At 44.9% G+C, this 26,842-nt stretch overlaps 1 protein-coding gene across 1 annotated transcript in view; it reads right to left on the minus strand.

Annotated features, from left to right (window-relative positions):
- Samd4a (sterile alpha motif domain containing 4A) overlaps positions 1-26,842 on the minus strand; it is a 199,967-nt gene that overhangs the window by 51,356 nt on the left and 121,769 nt on the right. Inside the window, exon 2 of the mRNA XM_005376760.2 lies at positions 24,609-25,127. Coding sequence (XP_005376817.1) covers positions 24,609-25,127 — 519 coding nt within the window. The remainder of the gene's footprint in view (positions 1-24,608; positions 25,128-26,842) is intronic.

Raw genomic sequence — 26,842 nt, forward strand, 5'->3', positions numbered from 1 at the left:
TAATCTTGGGTACATTTCATTTGTCCTCTTTTGTCAGTTGCTATAATGGCAAAACTAGGTGTCATCCAGTAGAAAATCTATTTTAGATAAGTGCTGTTTGACTTCACAGCGTCATTATTTATGAAATAGGTTAGACAAGAAGCCAATATATACTTTTTACAGAAATCAGTAGAATCTCATTCACAATTTTAGCTTCGAGTCAAGTGGTCTTAAGAGGAAAATGTCCATATCCTCTCTTTCCATTCTGTCAAAGCCAGGGACATCAACTATGGAGGTGAGGTGACACCATTAAAGCAGATGCTCACACCAATCCGGGGGACTATGGGGATAGCCCAGCCATGTCCCAGTCTCCTGGACATTGGACACTAATTTCTATTTCTCTGCATTGTTTCTTCTCATGTTTCCTGCTCTATGTGTATTTAATCCTTAGCTTTGTCCGTGAATTTCTATCCACATAGAATGAAGAGATGCCAGCAATCAGAACTGCAGCACTGATTCATTTTGTTTATGGCTTCAAGTAAGGGAAGCAGTGGAGCTAAGGGAGTGGCTAGGCGTAGATTTAGGCAGGTATTTCCTTTAAAGGTTTCCAATATAACTGTCAAAAACGCTCTAGTCACTGTATTCAGGGAAGAGAAATAGTACAAAAATTCAGATATTTGGTGTCAAAAAACTCCCTCCTCCACTTTTCTCAAAAGATGACCCTGAAATTCTAACTGGTGTTCCCTCAGCTTGCACGCCCATCGAGGAAGCCCCTTTTCTTTGTGGCATTGAGGGCTGAACCTTCACAGGGAGCTACGTCCTTAACCCTTTTTTTATTTTATATTTTGAGATAGGAGCTCACTAAATTGGTATGTTGTCCAGGCTGGGTTCAAACTCTCAATGAACTTGCCTCAGCTTCCCAGGGTGCTGGGATCACGGGCACGCGCCACCACACCCAGCTCAGGAAGTGCTTCTTAGATTTAAATAACGCAACATCCGCCCTGTGCTTAACAGCTCCCAGACTGCTACGATGGGTGGGGACCTGCAAAGCAATCCAAGCTCGAAACTGCAAATAGCCTGGGCTTTCATGATCAAGCAGTCAAGACCCTCTCAGCCCATCCATCCCAAGGCCACGGCCCAACTCACTGAACAAATCATCAGCGTATCTTTTTATACTTTGTCCCTGCGACCAAGGCTCATCAAGAGAAGTGGGTCAATTGCTTGAAAGGAGCCAACAACTTAAAACTACGTCCAGCTCCTGTCTTGAAATGAACCACAGGCAAAGTCTTCCCCACCTGTGGAGCTTAAAGGCTCCAGGATAAGGGAAGATGACTCACACGGCGACAGCGCCAACCAGGCAAGGACCAGCATCATTACAACGCCTGAATCCTGCTGCCACCTTCAACCCAGTGGCCAAACGGGTGACTAGAACTAGGATTTCTGAGTCTGAAAACACTAAACTTTGCCTTCATCAAACAGCAACCCTTTTCTTTTCTCCATAGCATTAAGAGGGGGTTATAAATAATTAGGAACGTATTATGCAGTCCTGACTAATTCTTAACTTAGCTCCTCCAAAAAAAGGAGGAAAATGAGACATTCCCAGCAAGGCGCTAGGCAGGCAATTTACTGATTAGGGAATTGGTTCTTGTTTTCATTAAAGCGTTCAATCTAAATGTCACATGTAACAATAACACATAAATGACCATTCAAAAAAAAAAAAACACAATTTGAGCTTACATTGCTAATTAGCTGATTTTCTTTTTTTTTTTTTTTTTTTTTTTTGGTTAATTAAGAGAAATTGGATGGTTTAGGCTTTCCTGGCTTTTTGATTATATCTGATGGAATCACCATGTGATTCCAGGCAAGTTACTGAGGCTCTGCACATCCCAATTTCAGATTTGACCTCACCTACATCCTCTTCCTGAATTCCAAGCTGTCATAACCTGACCCTGTGGGTCCTGGAACACGATCAGATTGGTACTGCATTTGTACAATTGATTTCCTGCGGTCTGTAATTACACACAACAATTGAAAGTTTTGACTTCGCGCTGCATTTTTCACTTACACCGTGCCATTCTTCCCTACCCTAGAGAAACAGCCTTTACGTAATTGCTCTCCCCGCATCTCCTTGGGGATTATAAATCAGTCCACAATAAAAGACTCAGCACGCAGGCCTCTTACAGTGTAAAGGCAGGAGTTGAACAGCTTTCATTTCTTATTGGGTGTGGGACGGAGAAGGCTGTCTGGAGCCATGAGACCCTGGCAGCAAGCGACACAGCTCATGCGGGTGATTGCAGGGGCTGGGCTGAGATCGGGGCTCTCTTTGCTCCCTGTCTGTTGCCGGGCCGCCCTTCCCCTGATTCGAACATGGGCTCATTGTCTGTGTGCGTTCACCTATCACGTGTCTACACTTGTAAATTCACCTACTCGCACAAATCTATTTGTAACCCTGAAATCAATACCTGCAGCATTTTACAGCCATTTCTAGAAACCAACAGAGTTACAAAAATTTGAGTCACCCCACACAACACGGCCCTAGATGAAGCTGAATAAAGTGAGTCTGACCTTGTTTCAGTTATTACACTGCAAAATGTCCTTTCTGTGGTCTGTCTGGTGCCAGATTTGTCCTATTTTTCTTGGGGCTTTCACTATTTCAAATGGCCCCCAAAAGGTAGCGCTGAAGGCAGTGCCACTTGGGTTCCTACGTCCAAGAAGGCTATGACTGTACTCAAACTTCCTGTCCCCGTGAGTAAGCCTGTTCTTGTGAGTTCAGTTTAAAGCGTCGATATATAGGAACCACTTTTACACCGAAACACACGATGCAATGTTACGTACTCACTGCCTGATAAAAATGCTGTGTTTAGAACTCACGGGAAGCTCAGCTTGTATTTCTCCTAGGAACAGCTTCAGCATTTGCAGATTGAGGGCTTGCAGCAAGAACACAAGTAAGGTGAATACTCAGAATGGATTATACATCAATGATCCAAAGGCTCCATTCCACCTCCTGTCCTGGCACAAGCTACACTTTCCTTTTAGGCCAGTGGTTCTCAACCTTAGTGGAACGTTGAACTGTCCCGGAACATTTAAAAACTCCTGTCCCAGACCAAGCCATTGAAAGTCCCCGAGGTGGGGTCAGGCTTTAATAGGTAGCGAGAGCTGAGGACACCCACGCGAGTCTGTCTTCCTGCCTCAGGCCTCTCCCACGTCCTGATCATTCCAAACCTCCAGGTCAGCTTCTGGGTCTGACTGGTCTTCCAAAGAACACCCCGCACAGTGAGCTTCTAATGGACACTTTTCATGTGACCTTTACAGACGAAGTTCAAATGACTACTTCTCCAATCAACCAGTACCTTGTTTGCTTTTGTTTTACGCAAACTTGTGCTCAGGCTAGTCTGCCCAAGACCACTGCCCTGATCTCCAGATAAAATTCATGACATTTTGGTACCCGGTAGCAAAATCATCCAAATGATACCTGAGAAGGTGCTTCTGGAGAATTCTTAGACATGTGTTTTACCTCTTGGCTAGGAGTCCCTGCCCCCTTGTGGCCATTTTCACTGGTGCTAAGCAAGAGGAGAGGATTTCTGAATGTGTGAACCAGCTGCAGAAACCCAGAACACATGTGATAGCACATATAATAAGATACAGTTTAAAAAAAAAACCCTAGAACACACTTCCTCTTCATCTGATTGACAACTGACTGACAGCAAGACAAGTGTTACAGGACTGGTGCTGCCAGGAGTCGTGTTAGAAGGGTTGACTTGTGTGCTCACCCCAGGCCTATGAATCAGGATCTGCCTTGCAGTGGGACTCTGGGAGATTTGTGTGAACATTCAAGTTTAGGACACGCCAGTGACACACCCAACTGTGACTTTGTGGCTTGTATTCTTGATATTGGGTAAGTTTCCACCAAAACCGAAGCAGCCTGCGAAAATGAGGAGTTTGGGATTTGAATTGGAACTCATGTGACTCTTTTAGACCTCAGTTTCCCCCAGTAATAGCTAGCAAATGCAACCTTATGGGGCTGTTGGGGGTGGGTAAAATCATGTCATGTACACGAATGTGTTTTGCAAATTTTAAAGTGCTATAGATATGAGTTATTAGTTGTCAGAGGAGGAATAATCTGATATAAATCAACACTGTTAATGGGAGAAAAAGCTCAAAGGACTGGCTAATCTAATAACATCCATGTAGATTTTTGGTATATTACACTGGCGTGAAAAAACTTTCTTCCACCACTTGATAGCTTTTCACAGGTTTACAAGAGATAAACCTGCCACACTAAAGTAAATGTTTATCTTGGTCGTTCAGAATTCTTACCCACATGGACAGACTTTTCTCTACCTGACTTAACAGTCTTTTTCTCCTGATGCATACTCTGCTCTCTGTTCCCACATATACCTGTTTTCTGGGAGAGTCAGGACACACCAAACACTTCCTTTTTACTAAATTTCACTGCCTGGAATTTCTCGTGAGAGCTTCTTTGTGTCCTGACACTGGTAAGCCATGCTGATGGACTGAGATCCTTCTTGAAGACCCTGAGTACCTCCATTGTATTAAGAAATTCAGGCTGAAAATCTGTTGTGTGACTGGGTGACACCGGGTGCCTCGCTTGTAAAACAAAGGGTTGCAGTAAATGAATTCATTCATTCACCAGACATCTGTTGAGTGCCCACCATGTACCAGGCTCTAAAAGCTGAGGGCACAACGCTGAAAAAGCCACTATGGCCCAACGGACGCTCTCTCGGTCCTGCCGGAGTCACTCTTCCAGTGCACTGTCAGCTTATTTATGCAGTGCAGTTCCTTCTTACACCCTAGATCATTTGGAAAAGATACGGCTTTCCCATGGTCTTTATTTCTCCGTATTTTTATAAGTCGGACTTGCAACACAGTGGACTGGCCGGCCAGGGTGTGGGAGGAAAGCAGCTGCCAGCTGCTTCCCAAGGGCTTGATCCTGGAGGAGGAGCTGAGCGGAAGCGTGTCATTCCTCCCCATTCCTGGCCCCTCCCTTTGCTCCTGCATGCTGGGGCTCCCATGAAAGGGAGAATGAATGGATTCCCTGTCTCTGCTCTGTTCCCTTCCCACCTGCCCACGGCAGGGACATTACAGTCATTTTTCCCAGTGCAACCCAAAGACCCACCCTTGAACACTACCTTTCCCAGTCCTTTGTCCTCTGATGAGGTCACATGGGAGTTAACACAGTGACGGCATCCACTACCATTGGCCACGCTGACTGCATGTCAGGGACTCAAGTAAGTGTGTCTGCACACTGTTCCACTTAATCCCCGTCCAGGGCCCTCAGAGGTAGGTTCCATCATTACCCCCACCCTTGCCCCTGTTCACAGACAGGATGCCGAGGTATAGCAAACAAGATAAGGGACTTGTCAGAGGTCAGACACTGAGGAAGCGGCAAGAGCCAGGGCTTAGATACCACGGTTCTCTGACTTGCAGCCTGGTTCTTAAGTCCAAGGCAACACTGATTCTCATGGTGGAAAGAACTTTGAGCTTAATCTACAGGGCTTGACACTGAGCAATCAATATCTAAAATCCTGAGCAAGTCCACTAGCCTCTCGGGGCCTCAGTGTACTCAGCTAGAGAACAGAACAATGGTAATACCTATTCTTTCTACCTCCTAGTATTCCTGTGGATCATATAAGATGGATGTTCCTGAATGATCCAATCATCTATCCATATATCCACTCGTCAGGCTATCCACCCATCAGACCATCCACCCACCCTCCCATCTATCCATCCTCCATCCACCCACTCATCCATCCACCCACCTACCCCCCATCCACCCCCCCATCCTTGCATCCATGCATCCATCCATGCACCCATTCATCCACCCACCCATCCTCCCCCATCTCTCCATCTTCCATCCATCCATCCATCCATCCACCCACCCATCCGTCCATCCATCTACCCACCCATCCACCCATCCACCTCCCTATCCATCCATGCATCCATGCATCCATGCATCCATCCATCCACCCACCCATCCACACATTCATCTACCCACCCATCCTCCCCCATCCATCCATCCATCCATCCATCCATCCTCCATCCATCCATCTATCCATCCATCCATCCTCCATCCATCCATCTATCCATCCATCCATCCATCCATCCATCCATCCAGGCAGCCAGCCAGCCAACCAGCCAGTCAGCCAATATTTGCTGAGCATTTGCCTTGTATGGAGTACATGTGGGGCACCAGGATGAATGATGATGGCTCACTGATATGATGTATAAGAAGATGATTTTTGAAATAGAAAAATATTAGTTGCTACCTTCCTGGAGAAAGAGTTTAAGCTAACTTCCTCATTTATCCACTCATTGAACAGCGAGCATCTCTATGCACAGACATTGTACTAGTAACTAAGGCTACCGATGCCAAAAAGAGTATACCTACCAGACAGGGATACACAGAAGCAAGCAGCATTTCTTATCATTTCCTGAGCCACCACTTCGTATCATTTGAAAACACACAGTAGCTAGGAGCTACAAGGCAGTGTTAATATTCTAAGTAACACTTTGCATGAAGGTGAAGAATTGCTGAAGGAAGTCAAAATTTTAGGTGATTTCAATTTCAATTAATTTGTCACAGTATCTCCACGACTAATGAGAGTTTCTGAGGAGGTGGCGATGTACCACGACCAAGATGCCTCTCTGAGTCTCGCCTTCCTTTTTACAGCGACAGTGTGAGGGGAATTGGATGAATGTCAGAAAGCTATTTCTTCTTGGTGTCTGTGGTAAATGTTCATACCGATTCCTTGGATTCAAGTTTCCTTCCACACAACTGTTTAAAATCCATGGCTCTAAGTAGCAAAAGATTCCCCAGAACCAAATTAGAAATCACCTGCCCAGCCACATGGAATGCATCTCTCTTCCATTTGGGCTCTCCCCAAGCAGCTCACAAAGCAATGGTTCTGTTCTCGTGTGGGTGGTGAGGGAAGAGTTAGGCAAATTTTTTAAAAAAATCCAGTCCTGATTGGATCTTTTTTATTTTAAATGCTACAGCAACAGCAGATTTAAGAAAGACAACCTGGACTTTTATATGTATTTTTTCCCCTCTAAAAATGTTAAAATAACCATGATGTTTCCCTAAAGGACAAGCTGTACTATAAGACTGTGTCCCCTGAAATGAACATTCTGCCTCACCCGGTGCTAGAGGCTTGACACTGAGCAATCAATACCTAAAATCCTGAGCAAGTCCACTAGCTTCTCGGGGCCTCAGTGTACTCAGCTAGAGAACAGAACAATGGTAATACCTATTCTTTCTACCTCCTAGTATTCCTGTGGATCATATAAGATGGATGTTCCTGAATATCATCTAATTCATCCCTCCTGGCTATTTTATCAGTTAAGAAATCAGAGAGAGAGCTATCAATTGCCCAGGGCCACTAAAAAAAAAAAAAAGATATCGAGGCTGAGACCACAACTCCAACCTTTTTTTTTATGTTCACGGCTCCTATTAGATCAATAGTCACTAGTTTTCATAGCAATCTCATTGAGAAAAAGTAGAAAAATAGAAAGATAGCAGAACAGTGATGTAAAATGGATAATCCCTCATTTGACACTGTGCCTTATATATTGGAGGCCCTAACTCTTGAGGCCTATGGGCGTACACAACAGCATGATTAAACAGCGTAATGTAATACGGCAGGAGCTGGGGCCTACAGAAGACAACTGTACGGTACCGGGGTTTTTCCAGGACCGATGCCATCACATCTTAGCACTACCCTGGGATTTTCCAGGGCTGGACACTGTGTCTGTCCTTCTCTCGCTGACTGTTCACCTCGGCTTCTACCACTCAAGTCACAGGCTGTATGGGAAACTTTCCCATTTCCCCCTGACTCTCTGGAGAGACTGATGTAAAGTCAAGTACTGTTTGTGGGCTGGAAAAAGCAGCACCTCTTTGGCCACCCATGGAAGGCTTTTTTTTTTTCTTCATCATAGTTAATCCTATTACTCAGTTTGGGTTGTATTTACTTAATTATGCAATTTTTAGTCATGGAATTGCGTTTATGTGGGGGTTTGCACTGGGATGCCCATGTGTAGACTACTAGAAGCCACCAAAGGAAGGCAACCAAATCAAGTGACGGATCTGCCAGGCTCTATATCTAATGACTAACTGTCTCAGAAGAACGGGCCTTGTCCCAGGAATGTCACTCTTGTCAGACCTGGGCTTTAAGAGATTTTTTTTTTCGTCATTTACTGTACTTCATAACTAAGTAGGACTGTAACATCTGTCATCGTACAGCCTGAAAACCCTTCAGGGATCGTTTAATCAGTCTTTCTCTTCTCCCAGCCTCATTTCCAGACGAGACAACGGGCACTGGGGGAAGCAGGCGACTGCCAGAAGGTGCCACAGTGAGTGAGAGGGGTGGAGCTCTCCTTCTCCGTCTACTCCTATTGCAGTGCGACCTTCTACAGGCGCTGACCTTCCCAGTGCAGACTTTCACCTTAAGAACCAGGTATCATCACACGAGTGAGGAGAGTTAGGTTGGGAAGATTGCTATGGGGAGAAGTGAGAGTTCTAGGGAGCTCTGAAGGAGATGAAGAGATTTCAGGCACATCCCAGTCAAGATTTTTATGCAACAGAGAAAGGGAAGCTCTATCTCCATTTGAAATCAGCAGCTCTGAGTAGCATAAAGGTAAGTTCCACTGCCTAAGCATCAAAGGTTACAGTATATGGATAAGGGACTTATTTAGTTACCTAGGGCTGTAGAAGATCAACATGAGTACCATTTATTCGCACATACATTCACTTATTCATTGAATAAACATCTATTGAACACCTCCGATATGCCAGGCCGTGCTCTGGGCAATGGGAATGCTACGGTGAATAAGACCTCTTGGAATTTATATTCCAGTGGAGGACACAGATAATAAACAACTAAACAAATGAAAATAGACCTCTAATTCATGCAGACGCTGCTGTTCCTTCTGAAAATGCTGAGAGGACCAAAGGGCATAAACTCACAAGGACAAAACACACAGGAGAGAAGACGGCAGGAGACAAAGGGTTCTCAACAGACCACTGAGGTCAACAAAATGTTGGAAGCCGGAAAACACAAGGACACAGAGGAACTGACTTGCAGACCAAGGGAAGGTGCCACACACGGCCGTAGTCAGAGGAAGCCCGACAGCTCGAGAACTGCCCGGAAGCTAGGAGCAGGCTCCTCTGACAGCACAGGTGTAGGGAAGGCGAACACAGGTTTGGTTTAAAAGTGTGTCTAAGGGATGGGGAGGCCCCTGGCTTCTATGCCTTGCCACACACTATCAGTAACTGTCAGTCAGCACTTGTCTCCTAGTGGCCTGAAGAGCCCCGGCAGCCAGGCCTGTATCTCCCAAGAGGAGGGTGGAGGCTGCCTCTGGAGAAAGAGTGGTCCATGAGAGAAGAATTATAGATGCTGATGGATGTCAGAGACGGACGGATACACACACACACACACACACACACACACACACACACATACAAACAGGCCAGGTGCCTACCTGAGTTCCCTATGATGAAATCCATACATACTTTCCCTTAAATGAAAGTAAAGCCAAGAACCAGTAGATGATGACTAAGCAGTGCCTCTTGCTGGAGATAGAGTCTAAAGCAAGGAAAAAAAAGAAACTCCCAGGAGACATGAATAATGGGAAAAGCAAAACCCCCAAATCAAATGTAATAGCTTTAGAGCGATTAGAAAAAACATTGATACTAATAAAACAAGAACAGAAAGCCACACAAAAAGGAACATTCGTAGAACAAGAACTCAGAATTTGAAAACTGACAGCAGAGATTGAAAATTAGAGCAGGTTTGGAAGATAAGGAATCACCCAGAGAGTAGAAAAAGGAAGCAAGGGATAAGGAAAATGAAGGAAATTAGAAGATCAACTGTAAGAGCTGTTATCTGATTTAAAGTGTTCTTGCCTTTTTTCTTTTTTGTCTTTTTGAGACAGGGTCTTGCTATGTAGTTCAGGCTGGCCTTGAGCTCACTTTGTAGCCCAGGGTGGCCTCAAACTTGCAATGATCCTCCTGCCTCAGCCTCCTGAGTGCTGGGATTACAGGCGTGCACCACCACACCTGGCTTAAAGTGTTCTTGAAAGAAAGAATATGGAAAGTGAAGGCGGGGAAATGTTTTAAATGTGAAGAACGTCTCCTAGAACTGAAGCAGCCCACCTTTTTAGACTGAGAGAACTAGTTTGAAGGTCACTGGCGGACTGAACTAGGACAGAAGGCTCCAAGATCACTTCCAAGAAAAAAGATTATACTTAACACCCAGAGAGGGTTTCCACAGCCATATGCAGCACCCCTTTTTAGACATCAAGGCCAAGAGAGGTCAAGACATTTCTCCAAGTTCACACAGGTGGCACTCAGTAGAGCTGGGAGAGTCTGACACAAAGTATGTGCCCTGCCCTGCAACTGGGTACGGCTGTGACTTTCTGGACTCTGATGCTGCTGTCCAGTGACTGTCCCAGCTTGGTGCTGCTGACACGCACTCCTGCAAGGACCAGAGTGTAACCAGAAAGGGGGTGTGGAGAAGATGGAGTCACTTGCTTCAACTCTTCAGTCTGAGAAACTGGGCCACCTCCATTTCTCGGTTGGGAGTTGTGGATGAGTTGTCCAAGTTGGGACAATTCTAGGAAGTCAGGTCTCACCTTCAACTGCAGGACTTGAGGACAAGCAAAGTCTCCAGCCAGAAGGACATCTCCACTCTACCTGGTCATGGGCTTGCACGCACGGTTCCCAGTAGAACCCTCATCCCCACCACCATGGACATGTTTGGGGCCAAATTTTCAACAGTGTTGCAATAGGACAGCCTTGGAATTGGAGTTGTTTGGATTCATTAAGTTGAAGATGAATCTGGGTCTCTAGTAGGTTTCTTTTGGAGTGCTGCCAGCTCAGCCAAGGGCCCATTCATATCTCTGCCAGTCTGGTTGATTCCAAGGGGGTGGAGTCTAGGTGGACCAAACTAATGACGGGGGTGGACAGAAGGGCCAGCTGAGTCCAAGTTAGGATTCTTAAGTAAACTACCACACCCAGCAAACACTCCGTTTCTCTCAGTCCCCGTCATTCAAGGTAGCAGAGGAGTCTCCTAGGTTAAGTTATTAAATGATTTACCCAATATGATGGAGTGTTGATAACAATGACCCAGGTCAAGGAATCTCAGCAGCTCTTCTCTCTGGAGTTACGAGTTTGCAAGTTCAACTTCTATGTGTATAAAGCTTCTTGCCTTTAAACGATCACAGGGGTGGCCAAAATGGCAAAGCCTTCTTGGTCAAAGCTAGAAACAGATTTCTTCTCTTGGTCCCTTTGCAGCTCCTTTCCCGGAATGAAGATCCAAGAAGCCAGCATGGAATCTTTTACTTGCTCTTTGCTTTAAGACAAAGAATTTCTTCTTTCCATTGAGGTTTTTAAAAGTCTGTTCACGGAACTGCCAAGGCTGGAAGGCGACTGGCACGAACACGTGTAGACATGAGGATGTGGTCACGTGTGTGACCCCGTGTCACGCTCCTGCGGTCAAGCACTTAGAGAGTTTTCTCCAGGCAACTGATTCTCAATACCCCATCATTAACTGCTCCCTGAACTGCATATAGATTGAGTGGCGGGGGAAGAGGAGCAAGAGAAGAGCTCTAGAAGCAAAAATTATGCAGCTGTCCCTAGCTAGAGAAACGGAGAGATCACCAACAGAACACTGGAGGCGAACTGGGACCTTCCAAAGCTTGCAAGTCTTTTTCACAAACTTCCTGGATGGAAACCCTTCAAGCAGCACACCGCTTGCTGAGAAGACTCTCCTGCGTAACAGTGAGCTATGCAGTGATGCTTACCTTGATTTTAGGATCTGCAGCTCAGAGCTCCTTTTAGGCACCAGTTGGCCTCAACCACATGGTCCGTCAAAGAAAAGATCCTCTTGGGAATCAGGAGCTCTCAGACTTTAAAGCTTAGCAATTAATGCATTGGGATCCCAGTGAATGTACAGTCACATTGCCAAAAGTAAAAAAAAGTACATTTTTACCCAAAGATGCCTTTATGACTTTTGGATTAATACTTGCATATCTATTCAGTTGAGGTGTTAAGAGCATCATGCTAAACCTAGCAGAGTGAATGACAGTATCACAGGCAAAAAAATAATGTCTTGAACAGTGTTACACATACAGGAATAATGAAGTACTCGTTCTCACAGTCTAGTTCCCTAAGGTCTGCACCCAAATTCTCCAACTTTCCAAGCATGTTGCAGTCTTGAGAACTCTTCCAGCACCCGGTGGATGCAGACCCGGGCTACATTGCAGCCAAGGCTGTGTCAGCATTTCTCTTCTGTTCCTGAATGCGTTTGGGAAGACCACACTCTCTGTATTTACAAGCACAGCTGACAAGGGGGTTAGAGCCACCACCTGCCCCACCCATGCAACTTGATATAAATGGGACTTGCTACAAATGGCCAAGCAAGCCCATAATCCCAGCCCTCTGGAGGTAGAGGCAAAAGGACCTTGAGTTCAAGCTCAGCCTGGACAATTTAGACCCTTTCTCAAAATAAAAATAAAAAAGGACCGGGGATATAGCTCAGTGCAAAGATCCCAGTTCAATCCCTAGCACTGCAAAAACAAAACAAAGCACAGTAAAGTAAGTCTCCCAACATAGAGAGATAATTCCAACATACAAAGATGATGATACATTGAGGAAAAGTCACCTACAGGGAAGAATAAACATAGACCTATACCTCTCACTTTATACTAAAATCAAATCAAAATGGATCAAAGACCAAGATGTAAAAACAGAAACAATGAATCCATTGGAAGATAAAATTAGTAAAACTCTTAAAGACACAGGCATAAGCAAGGATCTTCTGAAAAGAAGCTCAGTTGAATAAGAAATAATACCAAGAGTCAACAAATGGGATTACACCAAATTTAGAAGTTTCTGCACAGCAAAGGAAACAACCAACAGAGTAAAGAGACAACCTAGACAGGACTAATATCTAGAATATATAAAGAACTCAAAAAATTAGACCCACAAAAATAAAACACCCACTCAAAAAATGGCCAATTCAAATGAATAAACACTTCTCAGAGGAAGAAGTAGGAATGGCCGATAAATACAAGAAAAAATGTTCAGCATCATCAGCAGTTAGAGAATTGCAAATCAAAACAATGTAGATTTAATCTTACTCCAGAAAGAATGGCTATCATCAAAGACTCATAAAATAACAAATGCTGGTAAAGTTGTGAGGAAAGAAAGAGCCCTTCTACCTTTGCTGGTGGGAATATAAACTACACTGTTTGTCATTATGAAAATCAGTAAGAGGGGCTGGGGATTTAGCTCAGCAGCAAAGTGCCTGCCTGGCAAGCACAAGGTCGTGAGTTCAATTCTTGGTACCGGAAGAAAAACAAAACAAAACAAAACAAAAGAAAGAAAATCAGTAAGAAGATCTCTCAAAAAAACCAAAGCTAGAACTTCCCTTTGATCTAGCTATAGTATGCCTCTTCTGGATATCTTCTCAAAAGAGTTAAAAGTCACCATTTTACAGTGATCCGTGCATATCCATGTTATCAGCTACACAACTCATAATAGCTAAATCTTGGAAGAAGCCTATATGCCCATCACCAGATGAATGAATAAAGAAAATGTGATATGCAGATATAGACAGATACACAGATATAGATTATCTATCTCAACCATAAAGAAAGATAAAGTTGAGTCATTTATAGGAATACAGATACGCGTTGAAGTCATAATGCTAAATGAAATGAAGCCAACACAGAAAGTTAAATATCAAATGATTTCTAATAAGTGAGAAACCCAAAATGTAAACAGGAAAATAAGAGAGAGATGGTGGGAAACCGAGAAGTAGATTTCTTAGAGATGGGAAGGAGATTTGGTGGTTGGGGAAGAAGGTAGGACCAGAAGGGAAAGTGGAAGTAAAAATGATTGGGATATGGTATCTGTACGTACCAATTCCCCAAGGTGAATATAATTATGATGTACCACAAATATACATGAGTGAAAAAGAATAAATAAGCCTGCTATGACACAAAAATCACCTGCAGAAACCCCTTCAGTATTTATTTTAAATACTTTATAAATTATTAATGTTGATAGAGAATCTCAGGAATGAGGTCCTGAGCCTCAGATTTTAAGAGTTCCTGCCCATAAAGACTAATTAGCAACTAGACAATTCAGGGCTCAAATCACAATTTTAGTCACTGGAAAAGTGACCTGATTTTTTAAAAAGTGATTTCAGGCTAAATGAAGCATCTCCATGGAATGTGTTTTCCAACCTAGGTTTCAGCTTGATTTCAAGAACAAGATTTCATTCAGTTTCTTAGTACTTCCTTCCCAGTCGGCCCTTTACTTCTAAGGAAGTTGATTTCCAGGCTCCCTGTGACACCATGGGGGCCCTAGCTGCTCACCGACACCCGTCGGAGACTGTCTACAGTCAGAGAGCTGGAACTGAGTGATACACATCTCAGTTTATTTTGACTTGGGTGGAAAAGGTTTTTTTCTCTTTAAAGCTAAAATGGTCAGTTTTTGAGACAACCCCCAAATCCCTGCTCCCACTGTGGAAACGTTTGAGTTGGCCACATGTGAATAAAACCAGTGATATGCTCACTATTATCAGCGCTCTTAAAACAAAGAGACTTACCAGATCTCTTCAAACAGCACACTTTTCCTCTAAAAGGATCCCCTCACGATGAAACCACAAACACAGAGCAAGAATGGCTTTTAAGTGGCCCATGGTACCAGCAACTGGAGGCCAGTTGAACCTCTGGTGATGCTATTTTTCTTTAAGAAAGAAAAGAATCTGCATTTGTAGGGATAGCATGTTTTGGGTACAATGGTCGCTAAGACCTTCACCAGTACTTCTGGGCAATCGTCTTTGCTTTGTATACAGAAGAGACGAAGGAACATGCGGTAGTGCCTTCCCTATTAATAAACCTTACTATATTTCTAACTTATCAAATCACCTCTTCTTTAGCATTCTCTCTCACTTTTAGGATCTCTTCCTCTCTCTCTTCACTAACACCTTTGTGCCTTTTCCTAGGTAATCCATGGCTCTGGTGTGGCATGCACCTTACCAGAGTGAAACCGCAGTCCACCACACTTCTTGGTTCTGTGTTCCAGGTGGCCGTCACTAGCTGTCACAGTCTTTAAAATGAGGGGGCCAGAATTGTATCTGCATTCCCCAGAATATGCTGTTAGAGCTGAACAGAGTAAGGGTCTCTTCCTGTCTCCAACACCTGCCATTTCTCTCTGATGTTTCACTTTTCTCCCACCCCCAATATGATGATGGTGATAGCCCTGTATATTCGTCAGTGTCCAATGAGCTGGGGACTTTTCTACCTTGGAAGCATATAATGAAAGTGCTAAGAAGGATCCTCAGAGTATCCAATACCACACCTTAGTAAAGATGTGGGAACCCCTCCAAGAGTTTAAGATCACATGCAAAGGTGGGGTGAAGATACTACACCCTTTTCACTACAACACATTAGTTTTCTTCTAACTCTGAACTCTTGGCCATACTTGCATTGCATCGGCTGTATAGCCATGTATATATGTATATAACCATGTATGCACACGTATAGTCATGTAATTACACATAAAGCCTGCATAGCCATATATTTATGCTTAGAGCCTCACTGACCCCTAGTAATTCCTATTCTGTTATTTAGGCATCATTTGAATAAATTTGAATAATATTTTTTACACTTATTACTCATTAAAAATTATTCTTGTTGGTAGCGGATTCCAATGATGCAATAGGAACACACTTCTACTCTACTCTTTATTCTTTCTTTAAAAAGATCTCACCTCTTTAAAGGTATTTAGTGAGATCTAGCACTGTAACAACGCTTAAGGAAAGGCTGACGCTTGTGGGGCGCTTGGGTCTACACAGAGTTGACTCACAGTGCCTTGACTTTGATGGATCTTGGAATAGCTCTGCCATAGGGCTACCCCAAAGCTCCTGCCTCACCCCAGCTTAGTGCAGAACCTGACTGGTGGGAGGAGACCTTTTACAGTTACAGTAATAGTAAGGGCCAACACTTTCTGAGCACCCCTAGCAAGAAGTTTCTCAATTAATCCTTGCAATCTAACTAAGAAGCTCTCTTTGCTCTACCTACCCAATGTGCTAGATCCATTCCCTTTAGAGAGCTTGCTGATGTTCACAGCTCACCGATTCCTCCACAACTGTGATCTACCTGTGCCTTTCTGCTATCAGCAACTGACTCGTAGGTGTCTGCCACAGGCCTGGTGAATTCCTTCCCAAACCTGTCCAAACCAGCGGTGTTTACTGTAAATATACAGTTTTGCTAAGTATCACAGAGATGATGGCATATGAGATACACAAATGTTACCTGCATGGAAATTCCAATGCTTTAGAAATACTGCTTTTGCTTAAAGGTCTATTGAGTTTAGTGTGAGAAAATAATAAGTTAAATTATAAAAAGAAAAAACATAAGCTAGAATGATTCTATGCTGGGATTGGTTTTTTTGCAAATGTCTTCAAATTCCTGCCTCAATTTAAAAAGTCAAGATAATAACACATTAAGGGTGTGATTTATGCAGGAAAGACAAAGAGCAACCTGTCAAGGGCCCTATCCCCCAGGAAAGGGCCATTATGCTACACAAAAGACAGCGAAGGGATGGGTATACTAATGTTTAAGGTTAAAACAATGCACCTAAAGCCTTATTGCTCATGACTCCTTGCTTTCAATGGTTGTTACAACGAACACATCAACCATCCTGGTCAAGAGAACTATGAGGTCTCCTGCTGAAATTTATTCCCATTTTATAGATGAGGAAAAGAGGCTTAGGGATCAGGGGACTTGCCCATGGTGACACCTCCTAGTTACTGGTGGCTCTGGACTTCAAAGCCATGTTGTCTGACTTCAAAGCTGTGTCCTCAGTCAAGACGGGCTCATTGCTTACACCCCAAACCTGAAGATCTCAAGTGCCACACGTCGCCTTCCAACTCCCTTTATATAGCAACACTGCTGTGGTGTCCAGGTTTCAAGTGTTGGAAGCTTGGTTCCAACTGTGGCAGATGGAGACTGTGGTGGGGTGTCATAGGAGGACCCAAGGTCTACTGAGGGTCTTGCCTTTGGGAAGGTGGTGCCATCATTTTTTAGGGACCCTCGATGCTTCCTACAAGAGGGACATCATAAAAGCTGGAGCCTGGCCCCCTCTGGTTCCCTTGCTTCCCCACATGGTCCTGCCACTACCATTTGCCGTGACACCACCAAAAGGGTCATTCACCAAACTGAGTTGATGTAGGTGCCCCACCCTTGAACCTCCAATAGGGTGGGCTGAACAAACCTCCTTCCTTTATAAAGTTAGCCTGCCTCATGTATTTTGTTGTGGCAATGAAAAGCTGACTAATACAAACATCTCCCTGAGCAAAGCAGAAGAGTAAAGCATCTGATAATCCATTAAAAATCTTTTAGTCCATGTGAATTTTGCTGTGCTTTTTGTGAAAGGATTTATCTCAGCAAGGATGGCTGTGAAACAGGACTCTGAAGCAGTTTCTGTGCTCTCATGGGCCCTGTTTGCTAACTCAAGCCGTGGAATATATCTATGGAAATGGTCCACATTTTTGACAAGGAACAGCTATTGTGGAGGCTGTGGGGAGTTTTAGCCTCTTCCAACCCACAAAAACACTTTCTAGCATTTTCCAGATTTTGGAGCCCTTACCTCACTTGTTTGCTCACTTCTTTTCTGTTTTTTGTTTGTTTTGTTTTTGAGATGAGGTCTCATTAGGTTGCCTAGGCTGGGATTAAATTTACCATCCTCCCACCTCAGCCTCCCAAAGCAGGGATTACAGCTGCATGCCCCCATGCCTAGCTTTGCCCCGTCACTCACACCCTTCTTTTAATTGATTTATACTTCTTATTTCCCAATACTGCATTTTACCTAATAAAATACTGAGGGCTGTGTGGGGAAAACGGGTGGAAAGAATGATAGTGTTTAACAGGTACAAAACGCAGCCCAAATAGACAGGAGTAGCTGCCACTAAGATTTAGTCTCACCTTGGTACCTGAAACCATGAAACTGGAGTCTAACATGCTTGACATTAAAGATACAAAAGCTCCACGCATGGATCATCTTTCTTCAGGGGATTTACTCTGAGTTTGTCCCTGGGATTCTTAAAACTGAGCAGAAAAGAAAAACCGAGCAAATGCAAATTGAAAAGTTTTCCATTTGTGGAGCAGCTGGTATTAGAATGTGACTCTCAGTCTTGGGAAAGAATAGAAAGCGTAAGATGCTGGGGGGCCCAGAATGAATCTGCAGGGTGCTCTCTCACTCCTCTCTCCCCTCTCTCCCTCCTCCCCTTTACCGGGCTGGCCATCCTTCAGCCATTCCTTCCAGCCTGAATCCATCCTAGTTTGAAAGTATGGTAGAACATGCGAACACCACTGTCTTCCTCGATAGCTGGTGGCCCATCTGGTGTTTAATAACCCTCACCCGCCATTAAAGTCTAAAAGCATCCTCCCAGTGTGGAGCGGATGGCCCAGCCTCGTGACCCAAGATGCACAGAACCTGTCTCTCCCCACGCACTCGGGTCTCTAGCGCACAATAAATACCAGGCTTCTTGCTTACTACAGCATGTTCTGATTGTTCTTCCCTGAACCCTAGAAGGCAAGCAGTAGGCACTGTGCAGAAAAGCAAGGTCTCGTAAGATGCTTGAACTCTTGGAGAGGGGACAGGGGACTCATCGTTGAGCTCTCAGAGATGTCACAGAGCTGTCTTTACAATACAGCACGAGTTGGGAAGGCCAGTGCCATACTAAAAAAAGTTTCCCCCAAAGGGGAAGGAAGCTAAAGCTAAAAATACATTATGCCAGCTGTTATAAATGCTTCTCAAAGGAAGCAAACCAACTATTTCATTAGTTATCTCTTTGAAGAGCAAATGAGAGGTTAAGGGAATAATAGCATTTTAAAATTTGTGCCAGGTTGGCTACATTTTTTTTCAGAAGGAAGGAATTTTCCACCATTAAAGAAAGTCTGCTGGTGAAAGACAAAATAACTGCATAAACACTTACAAAGAATTCCAAACTATATTAGTGGCTCCAAAGGACCGGGATAACCTACAGCCTGCAAGACTGCACCAGTGTCTCCAGGCCTCGTCCTCTTTCGGTCCCCAGAGGCCACTTCAAAGGCCTCTCTCTTCTCCAGGCTTGCCTAAAGCTGCCCCATCTCTCTCCTCCTCTTGGTGCCTGTGTTTGGATGGCTTCTTGTGGGCTGAGTGGAATGTGGTGGGAGTGGCTAATCCAACAGGGGAGAAGGAGAAGGCCACAAGCAAGTTGGCTACCCTAGACAGAGCTTGGCCTCAGAGAGAGGGGGCCAAGGAAATGGGTAGATTTTTTTTCCATTTGCAAAACTGGGGCTCCCCATAGGGGGCACTTTCCTTCAGATACACTTCCATATCTTGCCAGAGATAGGATTCTTTTACCTGGGGAGGTCAATAACACCCCACCCCCTTTACCTATATATATATATATATATATATATATATATATATATATATATATATATTACCTATACATATATTTAAAAATCTAGGAACTGGGTACCCCAAAGGTAATTTTTGCTTTTTTAACTTTTAGTTTTGAAATAATTCTAGATTTGCAAGAAATTGCAAAAATACTACCTAGAATATGCCCATATACCCATCACCCAGCTTTTCCTGAGATGACAAGTCACATGACTGCAGCACATCCTCCAACCCAGGAAATGGACATGAACTCAATACTGCTAACTAGACTAAGGGCCTTAGATCGTGGCAGTTTTCACAGGCACTAATTTTTTGTGTGAATGTACGTCTATAATTTTATGGCATCTCATGCCATCCCATTACAAATTCATATGACTCCCTACACCTCCCTAATCAAGGTCACAGTGTGTTTCCAAAAGTCTGTGGGTATTTAAACCAATTTGGTAAAATAAGTCACAAAAAAAGAGTAAAAAGTAGATGTCACTACAACAACATGACAGAAGGCTCGATGCTCAACATGACTGCTAACTCTTTAGTGCATTCCTAGGGACATTTTCTCATTTACTTTGGAAAAGCATTATTTTCGTGAACATCTGCCCTGTGAGCCCAGGAATTTATTAAGTCCCCACTGTTTAGCAAACATTTCAGGCAGGATGGGCAGACAGGCTTCAGCTCACACACGTCCCTTATTGAATTATACCGGCTGCCTACAGGGCATAAGGAGGAGGATCCGGAGGCCACCTCTGGGCTTACAGAGAGAGACAGCCACCGTGTCACAGAATTGCTCTGTCACAGGGGAGTGGCAGCTGGGCGCATGCCAGAAATCTGCCATCCCCAAAGTTTCTGTGACTTTGTGAGCCACATGGGGTCTGGGGACTGGGCAAAAGTGATAAAGAGGCACAACCCCTGTCCCCAAGGAGTCATCGTTGGGATGGGGAGGTGCGCATGCTGACCCAAGCCTGTGACACAGGATTCTGTGCATGCGAGGCTCACGCACAGACAGCCCCCCTGGTCTGCTCCAGGGAGCCAAAGAAGGGCAGCAACTTGGGCAGGGTGTGAGATCTGCGTGCTATGGAGACCACCAAAGGATAGCTGGCTGGTTCGGGGACGGGGCAAATCCAGGGTCAGAGAGAAACAAGAGTCTACCAGCTGCTCATCAGTCACTTTGTGACCTAGATTAGAAGCCAGATTCTGGGGCCTGACTGCCTGGGTTCAAATCCTACCAAAGACTTTTAGTCTCTGCCATTAGCCAAGCATCAAACAAGCATGATAATAATGCACACACCATAGGGATTAAAGGAGTTAACAAATACACAGAGTATTTTAAACAGTACCCAGTGTTTAGCAAACACCATGTTGGCAAATGCCATTGCTAATATACTTTTTTACAGTCTGCGGTACTGAAAACTTTTAAATATATTCTTTTTATCATCAGAAAAATGAACAGAGATTAATAAAGGAAATGCTACGATTTCTAAACTGAACCACGAATCTGCAGAAATGGGCATCAAATGGAACATTTGGGAATAATTTGGGTTCCTAAAGTTGCTTGGCCTCTGTAGGGGTTCTCCAATCCCTTTCTTCCATCTACTTTCACTGCCTTCCTTCACTCCCTTTCCCCCCACGAGCCTCTCCTTCTCATCACTGTCTTCCAGCCCTGCCTGCACACTGGACCCCCAATCCTTTGCTCACAATCTTCCTACCCTGAGTTCCTCCACCCCATGGTCCCCTTTTCCATCCTAGCTCACTTCCCATTTCCTCTGTCAATACCCTCTCGGCCTGGTAGTGCACAAGTCTCTCTCCAGCCCACATATCCGCAGCACTGACAGTATAGACCCAGCTCTGGTTGGAAGGTCTCCCCTAAAGACAATTGCTGGAAACTTAATCCCCAACACAACGGGGCCCAGAAGAGGTGACTGCCCTTAGGTATGAATCAATGTTATTATTACAGCAGTGGGTTTGTTATAAAAGCAAGTTTGTCCTCACCCAGTGTGGCCCCTTGATCTTGAACTGCCCAGCCTGCAGAACTGTGAGCCAAATAACTTTCTGTTGTTTATAAATTACCCAGTCCATAGTATTCTATTATAGCAACACAAAACAGACTAAGACACACCTGATTCAATTGATACTAGGTCTCCTATGTCTCAGAGCAGCTATTACTGTATTATTTTTTACTACCCTTTTGTATAACTCATGAAATATTATGTGAAATTTCTGTGGATAATAAGTCAGGCAAAAAGGATTAATTTTTAATTGTGAGACTGCCAGATCTTTTCTCTGGAAATTATACGGTGGGCTTCTTGAATGTGGAACAGTATTTTAAGTGTCCTTGTTTCCCATGGACTCAACTGGTACGAGGCACACACTGAGTCCAACTCATTTTTTAGTTCAGTGGAATGGCCAAAGGTTATAGCATATCTGAGGTCTCAGGGATGGTAGATGGTCCCCGCTGTACAATGGGTGCATCTACTGACTATTCAACTGTAGAATGGTGTGAACGTGCACCCACACAACCACTTGATTTTTCACTTTCAGTACAGTGTTTAATATGTTATACGAAGTAGTCAATACTTTACTATAATGCTTTGTGGCAGATGATTTTGTCCACATACTGGTGGGCTAATCCAAGTGTTTTACAGAGGTTTAAGGTAGGCCAGGGTTAAGATAAGGTATAATGCTTGATCAGTTAGGCATATTAAGTACAGTTCTGATGTGATATCTTCAATTTATGGTGGGTTTATTGGGACATCGTCCACGGTGAATCAAAAAGCACGTATACTCTGCATGACCTGCAGCTCAGGAAAAGGTGCATTTTACCACATGACCATCAGAGCTGAACACAGTGGCACAGACCTGGATGTCAGCATCAACACTTTTGTCTTCCCAGTTTCTTCTCCTTATTCATTTAACAAAAACCTAATACATGCTTACCGTTCCTGCCTTGGCCGGAGCCTGGCATTTACCCAATCTTATTTAGCTAACTACAATGTCCTAGGCGGACATCCTGTTTGGAGAGGTTAACTACCTTGGCCAAGTTGCAGTTACCAAAGCGCAGGCCTGGGATTTGGACCCTGCAGGGACACGGAGTCTTAGTTCTGGTCACTTAGTCAGCGGTGTCTCTGGTGCCAAGTGTCCACCTGAGAGAGGCACGAATTAGCGAATGACCCAAAGGTCTGTAGTTTTGGAGAGCACAACAGAACCACTGCGGACCATGCAGAGGCGTAAGCCAGTGCCACTGGCATTTTGTTGAGGAGGTATCAGTGCAATTCAAAGTTGATATGGCCTAAGTGTCTGAAGCTTTCCGGAGGGCAGAGTTGAGCTTAATCATCTATCAGTCACTGATGTCCTGAAAGAGGTGCCAACCTCTTTCTTCTTCCGTGTAATCCACATGTCCAATGCTTTTGCAACTGAAGAACGACACAGGGATTCCCAGGTTGAGGAGGCCCCGAGAGCTGCCCTCTGACCTTCCTCCCCTCCAAGGGGTTTGGCTACTGCACTAATGGGGACATAAGTGTCTGCTGACTATGACCCAATAAACACTTAAATGTGCTAATCTTGTCAAGACCCAACGCAGAGTGTATTAATCAGCAGAGGGAAATATGCGACGGCCTAAGACTAATTTCAAGACAAATGACATTAAAAAGACACAAGGCCAAGTCTGAGAGAGTAGGAGCTCACAGTCCTCTTCTTTCCTAGCTCTCAGATAGTTTTGTAACAACCACCAGCTCCCTCTGCTGACCCAGGAGAGTGGGGCCAATGTACTCTGTAATAATAGAGCCAGGCCAGGTCTGTGACAACAGTCCCAGCCATTGCCGTGGGTCACGCAGGGCTGGTGGAAACCGTTCTTGCTGAGTATCCATCTATGAAAGACACCAACCCCCGCCAAAGCCTCTTCCAGAAGGAGTTAAGGATGCCACAACCATCTAATTCCCCACATGTTCCGGGTACTCATCTCTAAGTGTAAGGACAGAAAAAGGAATTTTAACGAAGTCTCATGTTGTAGCAGTAGCAAGACAGTGTCTTCAGCATTTTCTTGGTTATTCTACTAAGAGGCTGCTTCAATTAATGGAGCTGTAATTCAACATTTCTACATCTTTGAAAGCGCCATTGAGAAAGGCCCAGCAGCTATAAGATTTGAATGGAGGGAGAGGCCAAGAGGGTACTACTGCTAATTTTTAATCTTTCTCATTCTCTTTTAATTGGGGGTTCTTGTATGTTCACAGTCAGAATCAGGACTACTTGCAAAATCTTTCCCCCCGAGGGTGATCTTGGCAGTGCTGCCATCTGCGCAGATCCACGCACCGGAGAATAGTGCTTGGTGACAGGCGGCTGTCCCTCAGTGGTGGCATGAATTGTGGCTTGGTCACATGAATTGTGGCCTGGCTCAAGTAGGGAGCCACAAGAGGACTCCTGGCCCCAGTGCCCAGCAGTGGGCATGGCACTTTACTGGTCAGAAGAGCAGAGGGCGTGTCCCCTGCTGTCTCCCGCCACCAAGCAGCTCCTGCCCCTCCTGTCCTAGGAGGAGGCACTGAGCTGGAGGAAGCCCACAGCACTCACAGCACAGTACCGCATCCTCAGGCAGCAAACCTGCCTTCCCTGCTCACGAGCAAAAGGGGCCCGACAACTGGGGTTTCACCCAGGAAATGCCCAGGGAAGGCACATTCCAAGGTGACATTAAAGAATAATAAAAAGGAAAATATAAAGAAAGAAGAAAGTAGAAAACACGTGAAGCCCCCAAGGCTGGCTGGTTAGAATGGGTTAGAATCAGGCCTAGAGAATCACCCAGTGTCTCAGCAGATCCCAAACTCTAGGGTAAAAGATGTGGGCATTTCTATCTATGGAAACAAGATGTTTCCTTCTTTTACCACTTTCTCTCTTATTTCTTTATTTTTGGGTGGTCCATCACTCAAACTTGGACCATCCATCACTTTGACCTGCCTAGCACTGTCATCTTTCCAGAGTCAAAGATAAACAAATATGGGGTCCACAAAGCCTCTTTCCCAGCCTGTTCCCAGCAACCTTTCTCTCCCAGGGTTCCGGAGTGCTCAGAGCAGACACTGTCAGCACGACATGCCGCACACAGCAAATCACCAAACCACACTGCGTTCAAGGGGGTCAGGCTTGCGGGTGGGGCAGAGGGAGGACTTACTTGTACTTGTGCTGGTTCCAATCGTGTTGATCGTGGTGGGGACGGAGGAGGAGGAGTAGAGGGGCACGTGGCCGTTCTCACACCCCAGGCTTTTGTCCTGCCAGTTGGAGGCGTTGATGCAAATCCCAGAATCCCGAGAGTTCTGCCACCCATTGAGCTTGTCATCGGAGTTCTGTCTTTGGTGATAGTAGTGTGACTGCCCGTAATCCACAGAGTCCGAGCGGCCTCGGTTCTGGCCGCTGAAGCTGGTCGACGTGCGGTCCTCCAGGTGATTCAGCCACATGGCCAGAGCACTGCGATCTTCCAGCGAAGTGGCCGGGTGGATCAGAGCGTAGGACAGCAGCTGCCTGCTCTCCTCGATGTGCTGGTTGTGTTCGATGGAGTGTGCCAGGATCTTGGGCAGCAGCTTCATATACTCCACTTTCGCGTCGAGGTTTCCTGGCTTCAGCAAAGGCAGGTGAGTTAACAGGAGGGAAATCACTTTATCCTTGGATTCCTGTTGCCATTGGTTAATGATTCCTGCAAAGGAAAACAGAGAGGGCAAATGAGCAAACACACCCACAACGACCCTAAACAGCACACTCTCTAAGTTTAGGAAATCTGTGGCTCAGAGTCCCAGTCTATGGACCCTGGCTAAATTTTTTCAAAATGCCCTTCGCCCTAGATTGGTTAATTGACCTCAGGATTTTAGGGGCTGAGGACTTCAAAGAAACACAAATCAAAAATTCTTATCCTTTATCTAAATCTCATTCAGATCTTCAAAGAGGCTACACCTATTTCCACCCAGCCAAATAGAGTTTGGAGTCCTGCTCTGCCTCTCAGGAAAGCCTCACCCTCTCCCTATAGACGATGGGCCAAGACTAAGAACAGCCAGTGTAGTTACGGGTCCACGCAACAGTCTTGGGGTGAGGCTGCCTCTCCACCCCAAATGCCTGCTGAGAAGCCCTTAAAATGCTGGCAAAAGAATTTGTATGAAACTGATGAAAGTGCCCACGTTGAGAAATTTGTCAGGAAAAAAAGGACCCCCCACCACCACCACCCCAGTCTCCATGCAGTAAGTCTGCAGCTTTCTCATATGACACAGACCAGAAAAAGGACCCGGGCCTCCAGGCTGAAGTGAGCCATGGATCTGGGCCTCGGCTTCTGGGACATCTCTCATTGCATATGCTAAGTATGCCCTTTCTCATTAGTGAGGCTCTGTTTTTATTTTGGCAAAATATACATAAAATAACCATTTTCAGTGTATAGCTCAGGGTTAAGTGCATTTACAGAGATATGCATCCATCTTCAAAACTTTATCACAACCCCAAACAGACACTCCAGCCTCACTGGAAATGAAATCCCATCATCCCCCGCTCCCCACTCGCCCTGCCCCTGCCCAAGCTGCCGTGTTGGTTTTTGGCTCCATGAACTGACTACTGTGGGTATCACAGGTGAGTGGAGTCAGGGCATTTGTCCCTGTGACTGCCTTACTTCACCAACCGTGACATCCTCAAGGCTCATCTGTGTGGACATCTTCTTTTCACACACTCACAAGGATCCCTTCTGCCCCTCTTACTCAAAACACAGACAATGCCCTTTGCTTATTGGCTTCTGAGAAGTGGCTGATTGCAGAGCTTGACGATTCTCCAAAAGGGCTGGGCAGGCTTTAAGCAGTATGTGCAGGGTTGCAAGGGGTTCCCATGACCAGAAGCTACAAATGCTCCTGGGAGGTGGTGGAAACACTGAAGAAGTGGGGAGTCTAGTAGGAGATTTTCTGGTCAAGGAGCACGACCTTGACTGAAAGAGATAGCAGAACCATCCCTTCTTCCTCTCTCTTTTTGTTTCTTGGTTGCCAGGCCCCAAAACAGCAAGCCCAACTGACATGGACAGAAACCTCCTAAATCAGGGCCAAAATAAACCTTTCCTCTTTTGAAGTTCATCACCTCTGGTATTTTGTTACAGGAATGGAATGCAGACTAACAATTGACAAGGAAGGGATGGTGTCTAATGAAGGAGCATGGGCTTTGAAGTCGGGCAAACCTGGGCAAGTATCCCAGAACTGTCACTTAATTTGTGGTGGGACCTTGGTAAATTACTTAACCTCTCAGAGCCCCAACTGCCTCATCTGCCAAGAGTGGTCTGAACAGCATGTGCTGCTCCTAATGCTCTTGGATTAAATGAGATCAAAGTAGAAAAAGGACTGTTTAAGGGCTTGAAGGTGGAAGCGATTCCTTCTACTTGTCTCTGCAGAC

This window comes from Chinchilla lanigera, unplaced genomic scaffold (genome assembly GCF_000276665.1).
Source record: "Chinchilla lanigera isolate Chin_1 unplaced genomic scaffold, ChiLan1.0 scaffold00008, whole genome shotgun sequence".
NCBI lineage: Eukaryota > Metazoa > Chordata > Mammalia > Rodentia > Chinchillidae > Chinchilla > Chinchilla lanigera.